This window comes from Poecilia reticulata, linkage group LG12 (genome assembly GCF_000633615.1).
Source record: "Poecilia reticulata strain Guanapo linkage group LG12, Guppy_female_1.0+MT, whole genome shotgun sequence".
Classification (NCBI taxonomy): Eukaryota; Metazoa; Chordata; class Actinopteri; order Cyprinodontiformes; family Poeciliidae; genus Poecilia; species Poecilia reticulata.
Genome location: NC_024342.1, coordinates 3,998,767 through 4,015,100, shown reverse-complemented (window position 1 = coordinate 4,015,100; position 16,334 = coordinate 3,998,767). Strand labels below are relative to the sequence as shown.

At 42.5% G+C, this 16,334-nt stretch overlaps 1 protein-coding gene across 4 annotated transcripts in view; it reads right to left on the bottom strand.

Annotated features, from left to right (window-relative positions):
• adamts6 (ADAM metallopeptidase with thrombospondin type 1 motif, 6) overlaps positions 1–16,334 on the bottom strand; it is a 90,439-nt gene that overhangs the window by 6,657 nt on the left and 67,448 nt on the right. For all 4 annotated transcript variants that reach the window (XM_008423379.2, XM_017307675.1, XM_008423378.2 and 1 more), the window contains exons 20-23: positions 12,352–12,490; positions 8,555–8,684; positions 5,554–5,758; positions 5,290–5,466 (exon numbers count right to left, since the gene is read on the bottom strand). In XM_008423379.2, the coding sequence (XP_008421601.1) occupies positions 5,290–5,466; positions 5,554–5,758; positions 8,555–8,684; positions 12,352–12,490 (651 nt within the window). The remainder of the gene's footprint in view (positions 1–5,289; positions 5,467–5,553; positions 5,759–8,554; positions 8,685–12,351; positions 12,491–16,334) is intronic.

Here is a 16,334-nt window from a genome sequence, read left to right as displayed (position 1 = left end):
TTACATGTTGTAAGATCTTTCCACCCTGGAAAGAATTTCTTGTATTCAGAAAATCAACACACAAGTATCTAATAAATATTATTAATCGGGAACCGATTCCCAGAAAATGAAATATTTTATTAAAACAAGCAAACTCTGACGGCATGCGGGTCAAGCTGACTCTGACGCTGATCTTCTGGAGGTAACTAATTAATGTATTGGTGAGATGTGACCCAAAGTGTTTTTTATTTGTCTTTTTTGGACTAACCTTTGTCAATGTGCCAGTTGTAATAAAAACTGATGTTTGGCCCATTAAAGTCCTCAAAAGAAACTGAGAAACAAACAAAGGCTAATAAAGCACAAAGACAGGAGGTGCCAGCTCACCTTTGACTTTATTGCAGTAAACAACATTTTCCTACAATGAAGCAGCTGAGGTCGAACAGCACATCTGTGAGCGAAAAGTATTACCGGTCTTGTGTTTTCTGACTACGCATTTAACATTTTATTTAGATGGTATGATAAAAAAGTGATTTTTTTTTTTCTAAAAAGGCTTCTGGTTACATTACAATTTTGAGAAAAATTGATATTTCTCAGAGTCGATCCTTTTATTTCAAAACATCTACAAATGTTTTCTGTTTGGATATTAAGGTGAAAAATGTCAACATTCTGAGATCAAAGTAAGAATCATCCATCCATCCACATCCATTTTCTTCCGCTTCATCCGGAGTCAGGTCGCGGGGGCAGCAGCTTCAGAAGGGAGGCCCAGACTTCCCTCTCCCCAGCCACTTCTTCCAGTTCCTCCGGAGGAATCCCAAGGCGGTCCCAGGCCAGCCGAGAGACATAGTCCCTCCAGTGTGTCCTGGGTCTTCCCCGAGGCCTCCTCCCGGTGGGACGTGCCCGGAACACCTCACCAGGGAGGCGTCCAGGAGGCATCCTGACCAGATGCCCAAGCCACCTCAACTGGCTCCTCTCGACGTGGAGGAGCAGCGGCTCTACTCTGAGTCCCTCCCGGATGACAGAACTTCTCACCCTATCTCTAAGGGAGAGCCCAGCCACCCTTGCTGCCCGACTTGCTTCCGGCAATGCGGACCAGACTCTGACACCGGTCATACAGGGACCTGACAGCCCGTATCAAAGGGCCCGGTACCCCATACTCCCGGAGAACCCCCCACAAAGCCCCCCTGGGGACACGGTCGAACGCCTTCTCCAAGTCCACAAAGCATATGTAGACTGGTTGGGCAAACTCCCATGCACCCTCCAGGACCCTGCTGAGGGTGTAGAGCTGGTCCAGTGTTCCACGACCAGGACGAAAACCACACTGCTCTTCCTGAATCCGAGGTTCGACTRTCYGATGGACCCTCCTCTCCAGGACCCCTGAATAGACCTTACCAGGGAGGCTTAAGAGTGTGACCCCCTGTAATTGGAGCACACCATCCGGTCCCCCTTTTTAAACAGGGGGACCACCATCCCAGTCTGCCAATCCAGGGGAACTGCCCCCGAATGTCCATGCGATATTGCAGAGTCGCGTGAGCCAACACAACCCTGCAACATCCAGAGCCTTAAGGAACTCCGGTGGATCTCATCCACCCCCGGGGCCTGCCACAGAGGAGCTTTTTGACCACCTCGGCGACCTCGTCCCCAGAGATTGGAGAGCCCAACCCAGAGTCCCCATGCTCAGCTTCCTTAACAGAAGGCATGTTGGTGGGATTGAGGAGGTCTTCGAAGTATTCYGCCCACYGGCCYACAACGTCCCGAGTTGAGGTCAGCAGCACACCATCCCCACCATAAACAGTGTTGGTGCTGCACTTCTTCCCCCTCCTGAGACGCCGTATGGTGGACCAGAATCGTCTCGAAGCCGTAAGGAAGTCTTTCTCCAAGGTCTTTCCAAACTCCTCCCACGCCCGAGTTTTTGCCTCAGCGACCACCCGAGCCGCATGCCGTTTCGCCCGCCGGTACCCATCAGCTGCTTCCGGAGCCCCACAGGCCAAAAAGCCCCAATACAACTCCTTCTTCAGCTTGACAGCATCCCTCACCRAAGGTGTCCACCAACGGGTTCGAGGGTTGCCGCCGCGACAGGCACCAACAACCTTGTGGTCGCAGCTCCGATAAGCCGCCTCAGCAATGGAGGTACGGAACATGGTCCCCTCAGAGTCAATGTCCCCCACCTCCACCGGGACGTGTTCAAAGTTCTGCCGGAGATGAGAGTTAAAGCTCCGTCTCACAGGGGACTCCGCCAGACGTTCCCAGCAGACCCTCACTACAAGTTTGGGCCTGYCAGGTCTGACCAGCTTCCTCCCCCACCACCGGAGCCAACTCACCACCAGGTAGTGGTCAGTGGACAGCTCCGCACCTCTCTTCAYCMGAGTGTCCAAGACATACAGCCGCAGATCCGATGAAACGATGACAAAATCGATCATCGAACTGCGGCCTAGGGTGTCCTGGAGCCAAGTGCACATATGGACACCCTTATGCCTGAACATGGTATTCGTGATGGACAATCCATGATGAGCACAGAAGTCCAACAACAGAACACCACTCAAGTTCAGATCGGAGAGGTCATTCCTCCCAACCACGCCTCTCCAGGTCTCACCGTCATTGCCCACGTGAGCGTTTAAGTCCCTCAGTAGAACAAGGGAGTCCCCAGGAGGGGAACTCTCCAGTACCCCCTCTAAGGACTCCAAGAAGGGTGGGTAATCTGAACTGTTGTTCGGCCCGTAAGCACAGACAACAGTCAGAACCCGTACCCCCACCCGTAGGCAGAGGGAGGCTACCCTCTCGTTCATCGGGGTGTACCCCAACGTACAGATGCCAAGATGGGGGGCAACAAGTATGCACACTTCCACCCGGCGCCTCTCACCTTGGGCAACTCCAGAGTGGAAGTACGTCCAGCCCCTCTCAAGGAGACTGGTTCCAGAACCAGAGCCATGTGTCGAGGTGAGGCCAACTATTTCTAGCCGGAACCTCTCAGCCTCGCACTCCAGCTGCGGTTCCTTCCCCACCAGAGAGGTGACGTTCCACATCCCAAGAGCCAGCTTCTGCAGCCGAGGATCAGACAGCCAGGGTACCCTCCCTCGGCTGCCGCCCATAGCACAATGCAACTGACCCCTTTGGCCCCTCCGACAGGTGGTGAGCCCATTGGAAGAAGTCAGAATCAATATAAGAAAAAATATTAACTGAAAACAATTATGACTTTTTCTTCCGAATTCTGACTTTAAACTAAAAAAAATCTGACTTTTCAAAATTAAAGTCAGAATTAATTAAAAACACTAAATGCACTTTAAAAATTAATTGAAATGTTTTTTTCTTCTTCTCACATTTAAAGTCAGAATCCTGAGAAAAAAAGTCAGATTTCTTCTTTTTTTGCTGTGTCCCTAATCATCCTCTGTAAACATCAGGATGTGATCTCATCAAATGTTTTTATATGATCTGGGCATTTTACCAAACTTACTTTAATAAAATGATGCTGACTATATAGGTGCATGTGTATTTTACCTGTACTTTGTTTTAATCAGCAAAATAAAAAGAGTTTTCATCTCAATCATTTTTTCCTCAGTAAAAAAAAATGCTGAATAAAAATAAAAATGAATGATCTGTGAGCACAAAAACTGAAGCGGCAAAGTTTTGCAAAGCAGGTTTGGCTGCGGCTGTGAAGCGTGAGCCAACATCCTTCTTCCTGTCACCTTCAAAGATTTCATCTCCCTCAGCCAGATTAGCGATCTCGCATGTCATCCCTTCCCAATTAGAGCGTCTTTATTATGGCCGGCCCTGACAGACGGCGTGCGTCAGTGATGCAGCGTATGTGGGACTTGAACTCCTGACCTTTTGGCCTCAGACATTCAACCTCTCTTTTCTACTCATGCAGGGATAAAAGCTGCTGCCTCTGATGCAACAAACCCATCTGAATCATGACATCATGACAAGGCGAACACGGCGTTTAGAAATACCACTTTCACTTTAAATTACAGATGTATCCTGCAAAAAATTATCGTGCCATACTTTTTTATTTTTTGCACATATACAGCTATGTGTGACGCACAACTTTCTGGCCTCTTCTCGCCCCTGTGAATCAGCTGTGCTGTAATGTGTTCAGCAGATTTTTTTTTTTTCAGGACGCACTCAGTCATGTCAGGGTGAGCTTGAGAATGCTACTCCTCTGTCTCTCTCCGTCCAAACCGTGTTCCTGGAAGTGACAGAGAGTCCTGCTCCGAGGCAGAGATAAACTTCAAACAGCCAGGAGGATATTACTGCCAACAATCACACACAGGCCTGCTGGAACGTTTAGACCACTGCATGCACACACACATGCGCGCACACACAAACACAAATACGTGTCACAGGAGCTCACTGTGCAACATTCAGGTGTAAATTATACAAAAACTACCATGTTTTCTATTCAAACATTGCTTAAAAATATTAAACGGCATGCTATATTTTAGAGGTTTTACCCTAATGCTTTTTCTCACACACGACAAACTTTTATATATTTTATTATGTGCATATCTGGGACATTCATTAATTTTCTATACTTTTAAGGTAACCAGTTAACCTGATATTAGTGTCTATAAAAAAAATCTGATTAATCACAGTAAATCAATATGACTAACTTTGTAAGCTCGAAATATGAAAATGAATGAAGTTATGTTTCTTGCAGGAAACCCTGGGCAAGCCCCTCCTTCTGATGCACTCCAACCAATTAAAATGCAAATAATTATCTGTGCTTTGTGTTTTTCTTTTGGTAGCAGGTAATGTAGTCTTTCAGTTCTCAACAGCAAGTAAGGGAAACTTAGAAAGTAGTAGCAAGCTTATTTCAGGGGACACCTGACAGAAGATATATTTCATTTTGCAGTTCTTGGCTTGTCCACCCCTTTCTGATGCCACCCTGGGCAACTGCCCGCATAGCACGTGTCAAAAACTGTCACTACACGTTTTCAAAAAAAATGTTTAATTCTATCAAACCGAACACGTGTGAAGATTCTCTGCTTTCCAGGTTTTTATATTGAGGGAGATTTAAAGGAAGTCATTTTGTTTTAAATGCTAAATGTCCCTCGCCAATCATTTCCTACGTTCCACCTTCAACAGATTCTGGACATTTCAAAATAAATGCGACAACACACAATTTTATTAAAAGCTTTCTGCTTTTCTGTCACACGATGTCGACTATTTTGAAAGAATTTTGCTATGAACACTTTTTAAAAATCTGCCAGATTTTGTGAAAAACAGCCAAAATTTTAACAACCAGCCCAAAAACAGTTGTTTTTTTGTCAAAAGAAGGATTATTGGGTCAATCTAGCAACCCCACTCCAGCCTTACCTGTCCCCAGTCCCCAGGTACCCAGCGAGGAGGAGGGCAGCGCCCTGAGCTGCAGCGCATTCGGACCGGAGGCTTGTTGTGGCTCGGGCAGGTGGTGGCCGGGAAGGTTTTGGTCAGGTCGCTGCTCTTGCACAGGGCGATGCGGTGCTTGAAGCCGGGGCCACACTTTGGCGTGCACTGAGGCGCGAGAAGAAAACGATGTAAAAACTCCAAGATCCCGACGCCAGAGTTATCTTAAAAAAAAACTAGAAAATGTGGACTTACCTCTGACCATTCCAGAGTTACCCACTTCGGCGGGCAGGACTGGTTGTTGCAGGACTCTCTTTCGATGGGTCGATGAGTCAGGCAGAAGGTGTCTTCCAGCGTCTCCTCCTCAGTGGGGCCAATCCTCCTGATACACAGGACGGTCCTGGTCCGAGTCCCACCGTCACACGTCTTTCCGCACTCTGACCACTCGCCGATAAACCACCTGACCGAGAAAAGACAGAAGGTTACAGAGACGCTGTGAAAAAAAACAAAACAAGAAAATTACAACAACAACTTGTATAATACCTGACAAAGGTTTTTACGTTTTGGGAAATCGGCTATTCCTGTAAATCTACAATCAGTGAAACAAGCTACCTGATAGTAGCTCCAGAAGTTACTTCAAATCTAGTAAAATAAATTCTCATTAAAGCAACTTGGTGCTGTAGTCACTGAGTAATGTGTGAGTCATAAAACATAGTAGAATCAAACAGATCAATTTGATACAATGGGGTAAGCTGATGAGCAAAAGGAAAAAACCGCCTGCTTGATTTTAAGATGTAAACCTTCTGCAGCTTTTATCAGCATTTCTGTTTTGTTGGCATTTAAAACAAGACAATCTTCAACAGAGCCAGTCACCAACTTATAATTGTATGTCATCCACATAGACATAGGGGAAAATATGGAACACAACAAGGCAGCAGAGGCAGAGGAGAACATTTCTCTCCTGATGGAGGATGACCTCTTGTCCCATGATAAATCCAATTAAAGAAATGGAAGTATGATGCATGAAGACGACATTTTGTGTAATTTTGATTTATCTTTATTGTGCCCTGACTCAATGCCCAGGCATTCCTGATAAACCTGATTGCCTTGCACCCGTTCTCAAAAGTTTAAGATTCATTTATCAGGGTAACATCAGTAATTTAAAGTTTGTAACTTTATCTGTATAAAAAGTTTTTTTTTAAAAAGAGACGCTATAAGGTTGGCAAATGTAGCAAGTCTTATAAAGTGTAAGCTAGAATCTCAACAACACGCTAACTCCTGAAAGTAAAAACATATTATAAAACTTACCAAAAAAAAAAGAAGTTCAACACTAATTAGGACCTTGTTGGCCATACGTAACCACATCGACATGAATGATGTCAGTAAGCCGATCGTGGCTACGTGGCAGCCAGCTAACGATGAGCGTGCTTCAGTGTTCGGTGCGTCATATCGCGGACTAGAAAGCTGCTTTTGGCCTGGAGAAAATATGACATTCCTGTTGAGCTCTGTCTGCACGCTAAAAAAATTATCATAAAACAACAGCCCTCCAAACATTTTCAGCCAATGAGATATTACATCATCTGCTGGAATGTACACAGAATTAACAACTTGTTCAAACATCTGTGTCAGCTTTCATTAGCAGAGCCCATAAAACCTAGTGATTCTAAAACAATGATGTTTATAGTCTTCTTTAGCAGGCCTTGTCTGACTCGGTGAGGGGTTGTTTGCCTTCCTTAGCAGAAACAAATGTCATGTGTGCACCATAACTCAGCACAGAAATGCAACGCCACAGCTTTAATCAAAATAGATGCGACGCGGCATGTCTGAGTTTTCGGCGAATACAACTGCGGGTAATGAACGCGTGTACTTATCCTCCACTTTAGTATCTTCCAAGCCTTTTGCCCTTGTTCTTTGTATTACAGATTGGACAAGGTGTCAGAAACATTTCTCAGACAATTTTAGTCCATATCAACATGATGACATCACATAGTTGCAACAGATTTGTTGGCCGCGCATTCCTGATGCAAATCTTCCACTTAGCCGCATCCCGGAGGCTCTCTGTTGGGTTGAGATCTGGTGAATGTGAAGGCAACTGGGATCTAGTGAACTCACTGACATTCTCAAATAAAAGACTACAAAAGAGACTAAATTCACTCGTAAACTGATCAGGGCTGTCAAACGATTACAAATTAGTTTGTCTGATTAATTGCAGGGTAGCTGTGAATTAATCATGACTAATTAATTGTGAAAAAAAAAGTTTTTATTAGGGGTGTCGATTGATTAAAACAAGATGTAGCAGGCAGAACATGGGATAATTTCTCATGTCTTTGATGCTTTATCATTGCTCGTGTTTTTTTATTTGTTCAAAGCAGTTTAGTGTTGCTTCCGTCGTGAAAAGCTGCACGTTGTTTTGTCTACAACAGTAATATAATTTCGCTGTTCTTCCTGTGCTTCCTCTGTCTTTCCAGGAGAGGAAAGACAGAGGAGCTGTCGTCAGAGACCGCTCTTATAAGAAACGGAGACGGAAATTATGTTCGAACGCAGCGCAGATTACGTCCAAAAAGTACGCAACTTTTTGGACGTAAATTGTCCAAAAAGTAAATTGTATGCAACTTTTTTTTTTACAACGTAAAAAAAAAAGGGTAAAGAAGAAAAGCAAATTAACGTAAGAAATTTTTTTAAAAATGAAAGAAGTTTATAATTACGTCAATATAATAAGATAAAAATAAACCCTAGAAAAAGGTCAAAAGAAAATGGAATCATTCATAAAAAAGGGATAGTAGATAGTAGAATAAATATTATGAACTGTTAATCCTCCAAGAGGATTCCTTCACACCATATTTGTTTGGTTTCTGTATGCTTTGTGGTTTGACGTTACTATAAGATTTTATGCTTCACTTTTTACACCTTTAGAAAATCTGCAAGTGGGAAACCTTACAAAATGCAGCCATCTTGTGAAACAGCTTCTCTGGCATCACAGGCCCAGATCACCAAGTTATCAAAGTCAAACTAGCATAACTGAACTACTTCCCTTGCTCTTTGTTTTTGATTAGTTTTTTACTGACCTATGAAACGTGAAACCCTGGACCTTGTTATCTAGTTGTAATGTTGACAATTAGTAGCAAAACATTGAATCCCAATCGTTTAAAATTTCGCACGTCATGTTGACAACTCGACAGTTGAAACCAATAGTAGTCATTGGCACCTTGTGACCGAAACCCAACCAGCTGATATTACAAGCTCAAACATTACGCACTCTGGAGGACATGGCTCGGGGTTGCAGTCTCTCAGGTTCTCTGGCGGTTTGCTGTCTGGCTCACAGTAGCTGTTCTGCACCACCGAGTTGTCGTCAAGCCTCTTACACACCACCTCCTGCTTCTGGGAGCCTGCAATTGGGAAAAAAACAACAAAAAAACAAAACAAAAACAAAAACAAAGATCAATACAGCACGTCTGTCCTTCAGATACACGCCAGGCGCCGTGTTTTTGTATTGTTTGCATTCTGCAATAGATCCAGACATGTAAATTCCCAATCCTTTGCGTGATATGTTGGCAGATGGCTTTTACAGAGCAGGGAGCTCTTTACTTTGGCTCCTGCCAGAGAAAACGAGGGCTACCGTATCGGTGTCGCACCGTCCACTGTGTGAATGCATGTGCAATCATGTGTGTGTGAGTGGTACACTAACCTGTGCTGGGTCTGTTTGGACCCTCAAGGGACATATCCGGCGTTAGACTTGTCTGGCAGATGTAATGAGATATGGTTGTGTGTGTGTATGTGTGTGTGGGTGTGTGTGCGTGTGTGGGTGCGCGCGCGTGTGTGTGTGAAGAATAGGAAGTCTATCCATCTGGGTTCTGAGTGAAACACAGTTAAGATGAATAACCCAGGCCTTGTGGTTAAACAGTTTCAGTTGTAATGTGTCAAAAACTGTTTGTTTTGGACATATTATTGGTTCAGTGACATACTAAATGCCACTTAGTGATTCCTTGAACTAGTCCTATCAAAAGGGAGAATGATTAAACCCCATTTTGCTAATTTAAATCCCCGTACAGTCAGAAGACGCATACATTTGGCTCAAGTTACAAAGTTCTGATTTACAATACAAAGTGGAGTTTAGGAAACAGGAAAGCCAAATGTGCTTCCCCACAGAAAAAAATAAATAAAATAGCTCTGCAGTCGACTTGGAAATCCTTCCCCAGAATAACCCACAAGCTTACTCAGTCATGCTTTTACAAAATATTACAAACCCAGTCCAGGCCACTTTTGACAACTGCTGCGTAGAAGCGCTATTTATTGTTACATGAGATCCATATCTTTTGAGCTAAAAGCTTTGGATTTGCTATTCTTGAGGCCACAGGCAGCATTTCACTGTGGTTTCAGACTGAATGTCTGATTTTGTAAGACGGGTAAAGCGGTCGCATCTCTGCGCAGCACAGCTAAACCAAAAGCTCATTCACAGAATGAATTTTCATTAGTCTGGATCAAATCAAACATTATAGTCCCTTGGACTATAAAGGAGCTGTTTGAGATCCCTGTTGAGGCTCACATAGAAGATAACAGTTGTTATCTTTTATATTATTTTAATAATCAAATCAAAGCAGTTTCCTCTACATACTGCCAAACTACATCAATGCCAAAAGAAGTTCAATATTATGTATTTTTAAGAAGTACTGGCCCTTTAAGGACATTCCTAATCTCGACATGGCCCAAAATGAAAATGAGTTTGGCACACCTGAACTAGAGTCTAGATAAGAGTCTAGAATAATTAATGTTTTTGTCCTTTAACGCATTTGCAAACTCTAAATAGGCTTTTAAGGGTTGCTTTTGGAGTAATGGCTTCTTCTTCTCTGAGCCGCGTTTCAGGCCATTTTTCTGGCAGTTGCATCAACTTCTCAAGAGAGCATGTTTTTCTTGAATATCTCTGTGAGACAATCCAGGACAGATGGACGGATTACATTTTAGGGAGAAAGGGAGCTAAACTGGGGTCATAAAGTTTGAAAAAAAATAATTAAAGTTGGGAAAAAGAACAAACAAAAAATATTATTTTGAGATTGAAAGATAATATTGAAACTGAAAAAAAATCTTAAAATCACAAATCGCATCTCACCACAAAAACATCTTGAATTTGAAAAGTAGTTATGAACATTTTTTTTTTGTTTTCTCAAGTTCAAAATACTTTTTCCGTTGCAAATCTTTAGGACCATTTTTTTCTTCTTTTGGATAAACTTTAAGGCCCCAATTTAGCCCCATAGACATCTTTGCAGGCTTTAGAACACCAATTGTGAAGAACAGGGCACCAGCATCGTGTTGATATTTGCTGAATAAGGAATTGTTACTCTTTACAAAACAGAATGCTATGAGGAATGAACAATATGTGGAAACATTGAAACAACATCTTTAGACATCAGCCAGGCAGCCTTCTCACAGCTACAGAGTGATGGAAGAACACAAAAGTAAATTTTTTGAGTGGTTACAACATCGCTGAGCTGAAAATGTGTGTGTGAGCAAGACGTCCTATGAAACTGACTCTGCTTCATTAGTTCTGTCGAGAGGAATGGGCCAAAAATGTGATCGAATCATTGGGGGGATGCTTAAGAAAGAAACATTTACAAGGCAATACAAGAAATTAAAAAAATGTATGCAAACTTCTACATTTGAAAAGAGAATTTAAAAAAAATCACTCTTTGTTCTGGGTTTTAGAAAATGCAAATGTGCACAAAACTTTGTCGATGTTCTGCTAATGTTGAAAAAACACAATTTTACAATTGCAAAAAGAAATGCAATTGGGAAAAAAATTGCAATTAATATGACACGTGAGTACCGTATTTTCCGCACTAAAAGGCGCATCGGATTATAAGGTGCACCTTCAATAAATTGCCTACTTTAAAACTTTTTTCATATATAAGGCATTATAAGGCGCATAGAATAGACGCTATGGTTGCCACCCATCTCGTATTGAACCTGTATGGGACAAAGGTCCCCGAGTACTTTATATAGTAGGCTGCCTCAGTCATTGTTCCACTCACAGTTTTGGTGTTGCAAAATTGTGCCCAACTGCTTTCTGGGTAACACAGACCAACCGACGCGCTGCCACCACAGTCTCTGTCTCTCTTCCCCCGAACTCCCGGCTTTAAATGTATAGGGGCTGGTCCCTTGGTAGCCCTAGTCGAAGCACCTGGATGAATATCTAAAGCTACTTTGTTGACATAAAGAATGACTCTGGTCGGCGAGGAGAGCCTTCCACGACTGGGCCGGTGCGTGGCCGGACGATGGTGACCCGTCTCCGTTCGTGCACAGCATGTTGGTGGAGAACGTGGTGCTAAATGAGCTGCAGACGACCCGATTCTAGACGGTCGGTTTTCATGTCTATGGATAGGTCATTCAAACTTTATTAACAAACCAGTGTTCTGACAACTATCCCAGCATGCACCACGCGCTTTTTCTTCTACGGGAAAATTGAAGCTGTTTACCGCAGTTGCTAGACCTGTTGTGGCTCAAAATTGGTCCATATATAAGGCGCACCGGATTATAAGATGCACTGTCGGCTTTTGAGGAAATTGAAGGTTTTTATCTGCGCCTTACAGTGCGGAAAATACGGTAAGTTTGTTCAGGAGATAAGTCATAAAAAAGAATATAACGACACTGTCCTCCTGCCCTTCCTGTCATCGTCGTCTTTTCCACCAGTAGAAACATTCAGTTATTGATCACGTGATGTGAGGAGTGTTTCCTTTCCAGTTTTGCGAAATAAACTAATTTTGGTTCAATTTTGACATGTTTCCATTAAGCAACTTTAATTTCATAATTCCAATTTGTGCATTTCTATGGTCAATGGACACAAATTAGTGAGAGTCTCATTTCACAAGCATGAATGTAACAAATGCATGATATGTATTCATTTTTTCCACCGTTCCAAGATGTTTGACGTGTCAATCAAAATGTAAAAAGTGCGAAAACTACAACATTGGACATTTTACCAATTTTCTGACATTTGGCCCCGACATTCTCTTGCAACTGAAACGCTTCACATAGAAATACAAACAGTAATCCCAGGCTTACCGCCAGCGCAGGTAGCCGAGCATTCGGACCAGGGCGGGTGGTGCCAGGAGAAGCCCACCTCGTTGTCGCCGCTTCCTGTCCGCTGGATGGGAACGTTGAACCTGTAGCGTATCCCCAGGTTCTCTTCTTGAAGGAGAACCTGCAACAACAGCAGGGAACAAAGAGGTTCACTTAGTTTCTTAGACTCGCAGTAGACATTTACTGGAAGTAGAAATGTTTTAGAGAACTAGGAGGGATGAAGTCATCGGCAGTAAGAGAAGGACTAGCGTTTCTGCTAGTTTAGATCCATCTGGATGAACATTGTTTGGAGGAGTAAAATGGTTATTTTTTCGTTGGCTTTGGTCGGGGACCGACATCCTGCATCTTTTAATTCTCTCCCTCGTGGCAACAACATTTTCAGCATGTCAATGTTCTTCTTAGGCCTCTAATGAGCCATCATCTGATCCAGGTGCGTTAAACCAGGCAGAGAACTAAAACACGCAGGATGCCGGCCCTCGAGGACCCACTTTGGGCTCCTCTGACTTACTCTATCACATTGCAAACACTGATAGCCTTCACTGTGTGGCTATCACTGTTTGCCATTAAGTGATACAGCATTTAATGTTCAATATAGATGTGAAAAGAAAATGATAAATGGTTTTTGAAGTGTTTTTACAAACAAAAAGCCTCTCTACGTCTATGGTTTGTTGTGCTAGCTTCCAGTCCCTTCAGATTCTAACGCCCGGTCAGACTAGATGGAAAGTGCCTGCAGACATCAATTTTCAAATCTTATCACAGATATTGAACCGGATTGGATTTCTTTTTTTCACTAATATACTTTAACAAACGTCTGAGGTCTTCACAGAACTGCTGGATCTATACCAAGATCAAATTTCACTTACGGATTAGTTGACTTTTGAAAGATTTTATTTTGGGGATATCAGAGTAAATGGGTCAGACAGAGCTGGGCAATAAATTGATAAGAAGATATAAGGCAATAGACATGCGATCGACATGAATAGATTCAACAGAATGATCAATAATTTCAGTGAACTAGAACTGCACAGCATTTTGGGTGATGTAGGCAGAGGAAAGGTTTCAATCTCTCACAGCTTGCTAACCAAGTGAGTTGATGGCATCAACAAACTTGCTCTTTGGTTGCCTAGCAACAACTTGTTGAGTAACTTGTGCAGCAGCAGTTTTGAGTTTTGCCACCGTCCCTAATAACCAGGGGTGAAAGTAGTTTTAAATTCTTGGGGGTACTATGACAAAAAAAAATGCTTCTTTGTGTGCTTTGGAGTTTCTGTGCTGATTTTTTTTTTGCAAAGCGATAAAAGCTGGGTAGCTCTTGCATTGCTACAAAATAAAGCTGTATTTCCCTCAACCCACTGGCTGCAATGTTGACACCATGAGATGCCATGAGAACTAAATTCTGAACATCATGGCATGGAGTCATCCCAGTTTTCCATGTCTGGCATATAACCATTCATTTTAAACTTTTAAACTGGTTCTAGTGATCCTGTGTCCAGACAGAGGGATAATCAGTAGCCCAGCATCATGACCTGTTTGTTCTGAAGATCCTGCAGCTTCCACTTCTCTTCCTAACATGGCGCCTCCTCACCCTGACTCTCATACTGACAGGAGGAACCACAGAGCTCTGTTAGGTTAAAGCTCATCTTCTGAAGTTGGGATATTTTTCTTCCAGCAGGTACCAGAGGAATCACCTCCAACCAGATGTTGGACTGGATTTTATTTCACTGTTATTTGTGAATGTTAGCGTCTCATTTTCAACAGTGGAGCTGTAAAGGTTGAAAAAGGTTATTATTTTGGAGAAAGTCTCATCAATATCAATGTTTCCACTAAATAAGAGGCCTTTTTTTTGATAAAGGAAAAGCCTCTCAGACTCTGAGCCAGACAGCACCAAGCTTTTTTTTATTAGACAATTAATTTAATTTCACATAATTATTGCGATAGAAGCCATTTGTTTGTTAAATACTTTTTTTTTTTTATTAAAGTTTTTTTTTTTTTTAAGGTTTTTTATTGGCTCTAGTGGCCTTTATTTGATAATTAATTGGCAGGAAAGTGGGAAATGAGAGAAGGGGAGGATATGCGGCAAAGGTCGCCAGGTCGGGAATTGAACCTGTGACGGCCACGTCGAGGACTAAGGCCTCCATATGTGGGTTGTGCTAAACCCCTGCGCCACCACAGCACACCCTGTTAAATACTTAATGAAACATATTTACCGTGTAAGTAATTTACTTACTTTGTGAGTAAGTAAATTACTTATAAATTACTTACTCACAAAGAACGAGGTAATTAGTCCAAGTTTGTCGTTTATTGGACTTTCAGGAACTACAGCGGCTGTGATGCACCAAGACAAAGGTAAAATAACCTGAACAGGTGATCAACTCTAAACCACTCGCACCTTTATAGGTGTGTTCACACCCTCACTCCGTCTCTCTTTGTCACTTAAGCACACCCGTTGCCATGGAAACCTCCTGCGCTCCACAAGCCGACCAGAGATTACTTAAAAAACATTCAGTCCCAGGGGCGGATCTACTGGGGTGGCAGTTGCCACCCCAAATGAGAGCCTTGCCACCCCTGTTGCCACCCCAGCTAGCGACTATGAATTCAATAAATAGTTATGGGAAATTGGACATTAAGCGCACAAATCTCTTTTTCCGACAACATTGAATGCAACACAACATAACTTGACACCTACTGCTGAGTAGCGGGAAGTGCGAGAGAAGTACAGAGCACGAGGCAGCAGCATTGATATGGATGGATATAAATGACTGGACTGGACATTACGTGACTTATCGTGCGCCACACGCGCCATTGCTGTCTGTCCATTGAGTCAACATTATGGGTGGCATGAAAATACCACAGTCACGCAAAGAATCTGAAAAATGGACGCAATATTTAACGGTTAATTCAACCCTATGAATTAGAAAACAAGGGGTTCAGATTTAACAGGTGAGGAAAAAGTTTTAACTTAAAAAAACATCGAACAAGTGAGCAGTAGGTCAGTTATGCTAGCCTAACTGTTGGTAACCTTCTATTGACTTTAATAACCTTAACATGTGCTGTGCAGTTCGGTGTGTTTTGGTTCCGTTAGCACTAAAACAGGTCAACCCGCACACCACGTCATCAGTAGAGCAGCTGTTTAAATCAGCTAATCAACCACCGCTGTGCTCAGGCGAAAACTTATTAATAATGATAATATAGACATCAAGCCTGACAGCATAATGCAACAGACTGAATGTTATGTTTTGGTGTTTTTGCTTCTTTTTTGTGTGGGAAATGTTTGTTTTTGGTGTTGATTCCCCTGATCGGTAATCTCTGCTCTGTCTGCTCGTTGAGCTGTTGTCTGTTGGTTGCCATGACAACGGGTCCGTGTAAAGCCGACACACAGAGCGAGAAAAGGTGGAATAGAAGTGGTGTTTGGTTCTTCACCTGTTTATCAGCTTTATTGTACCTTTATTGTGGCGCAATGTCTGCACTCGCTGCAATTCCTAAAAGTTAAACAAGCGACAAAAAACTGAACTAATCATCAAACTACAGCTCCTACAGCATATTTAAAATAAAACGACTGACCACTATAAGAGAAATTTAATCCTTCTTGCATCTTGACAGAACTAACAGAAACAAAACTGTTTATAGATTTGTATCATGGAGAATTTATCAAACATCAATTTTCTCCTCTTTAGTGATGGCGCTACGAATATTTTTGTGACAGATTTCTGCTTGTCCTGTATTGGGATAAAATGTTTTTCTGGACATAACTCAATGTCCACATAGAGACTAATAGGCACTGTCCAATCCAGTAATACATATCAATTAATAGGAGTATGAAAGACATAAAAATAATTAACTATACTATATTAAGAAATTATATTTAATCCTCAGTGCTACATGAATGAAAGTTAAAACATTTTGCAACAAGTAAATTAAGTCCAATGTTAGGTCTGTGTAAGCTAAACGTGAGAGTGAGACGTTCTATA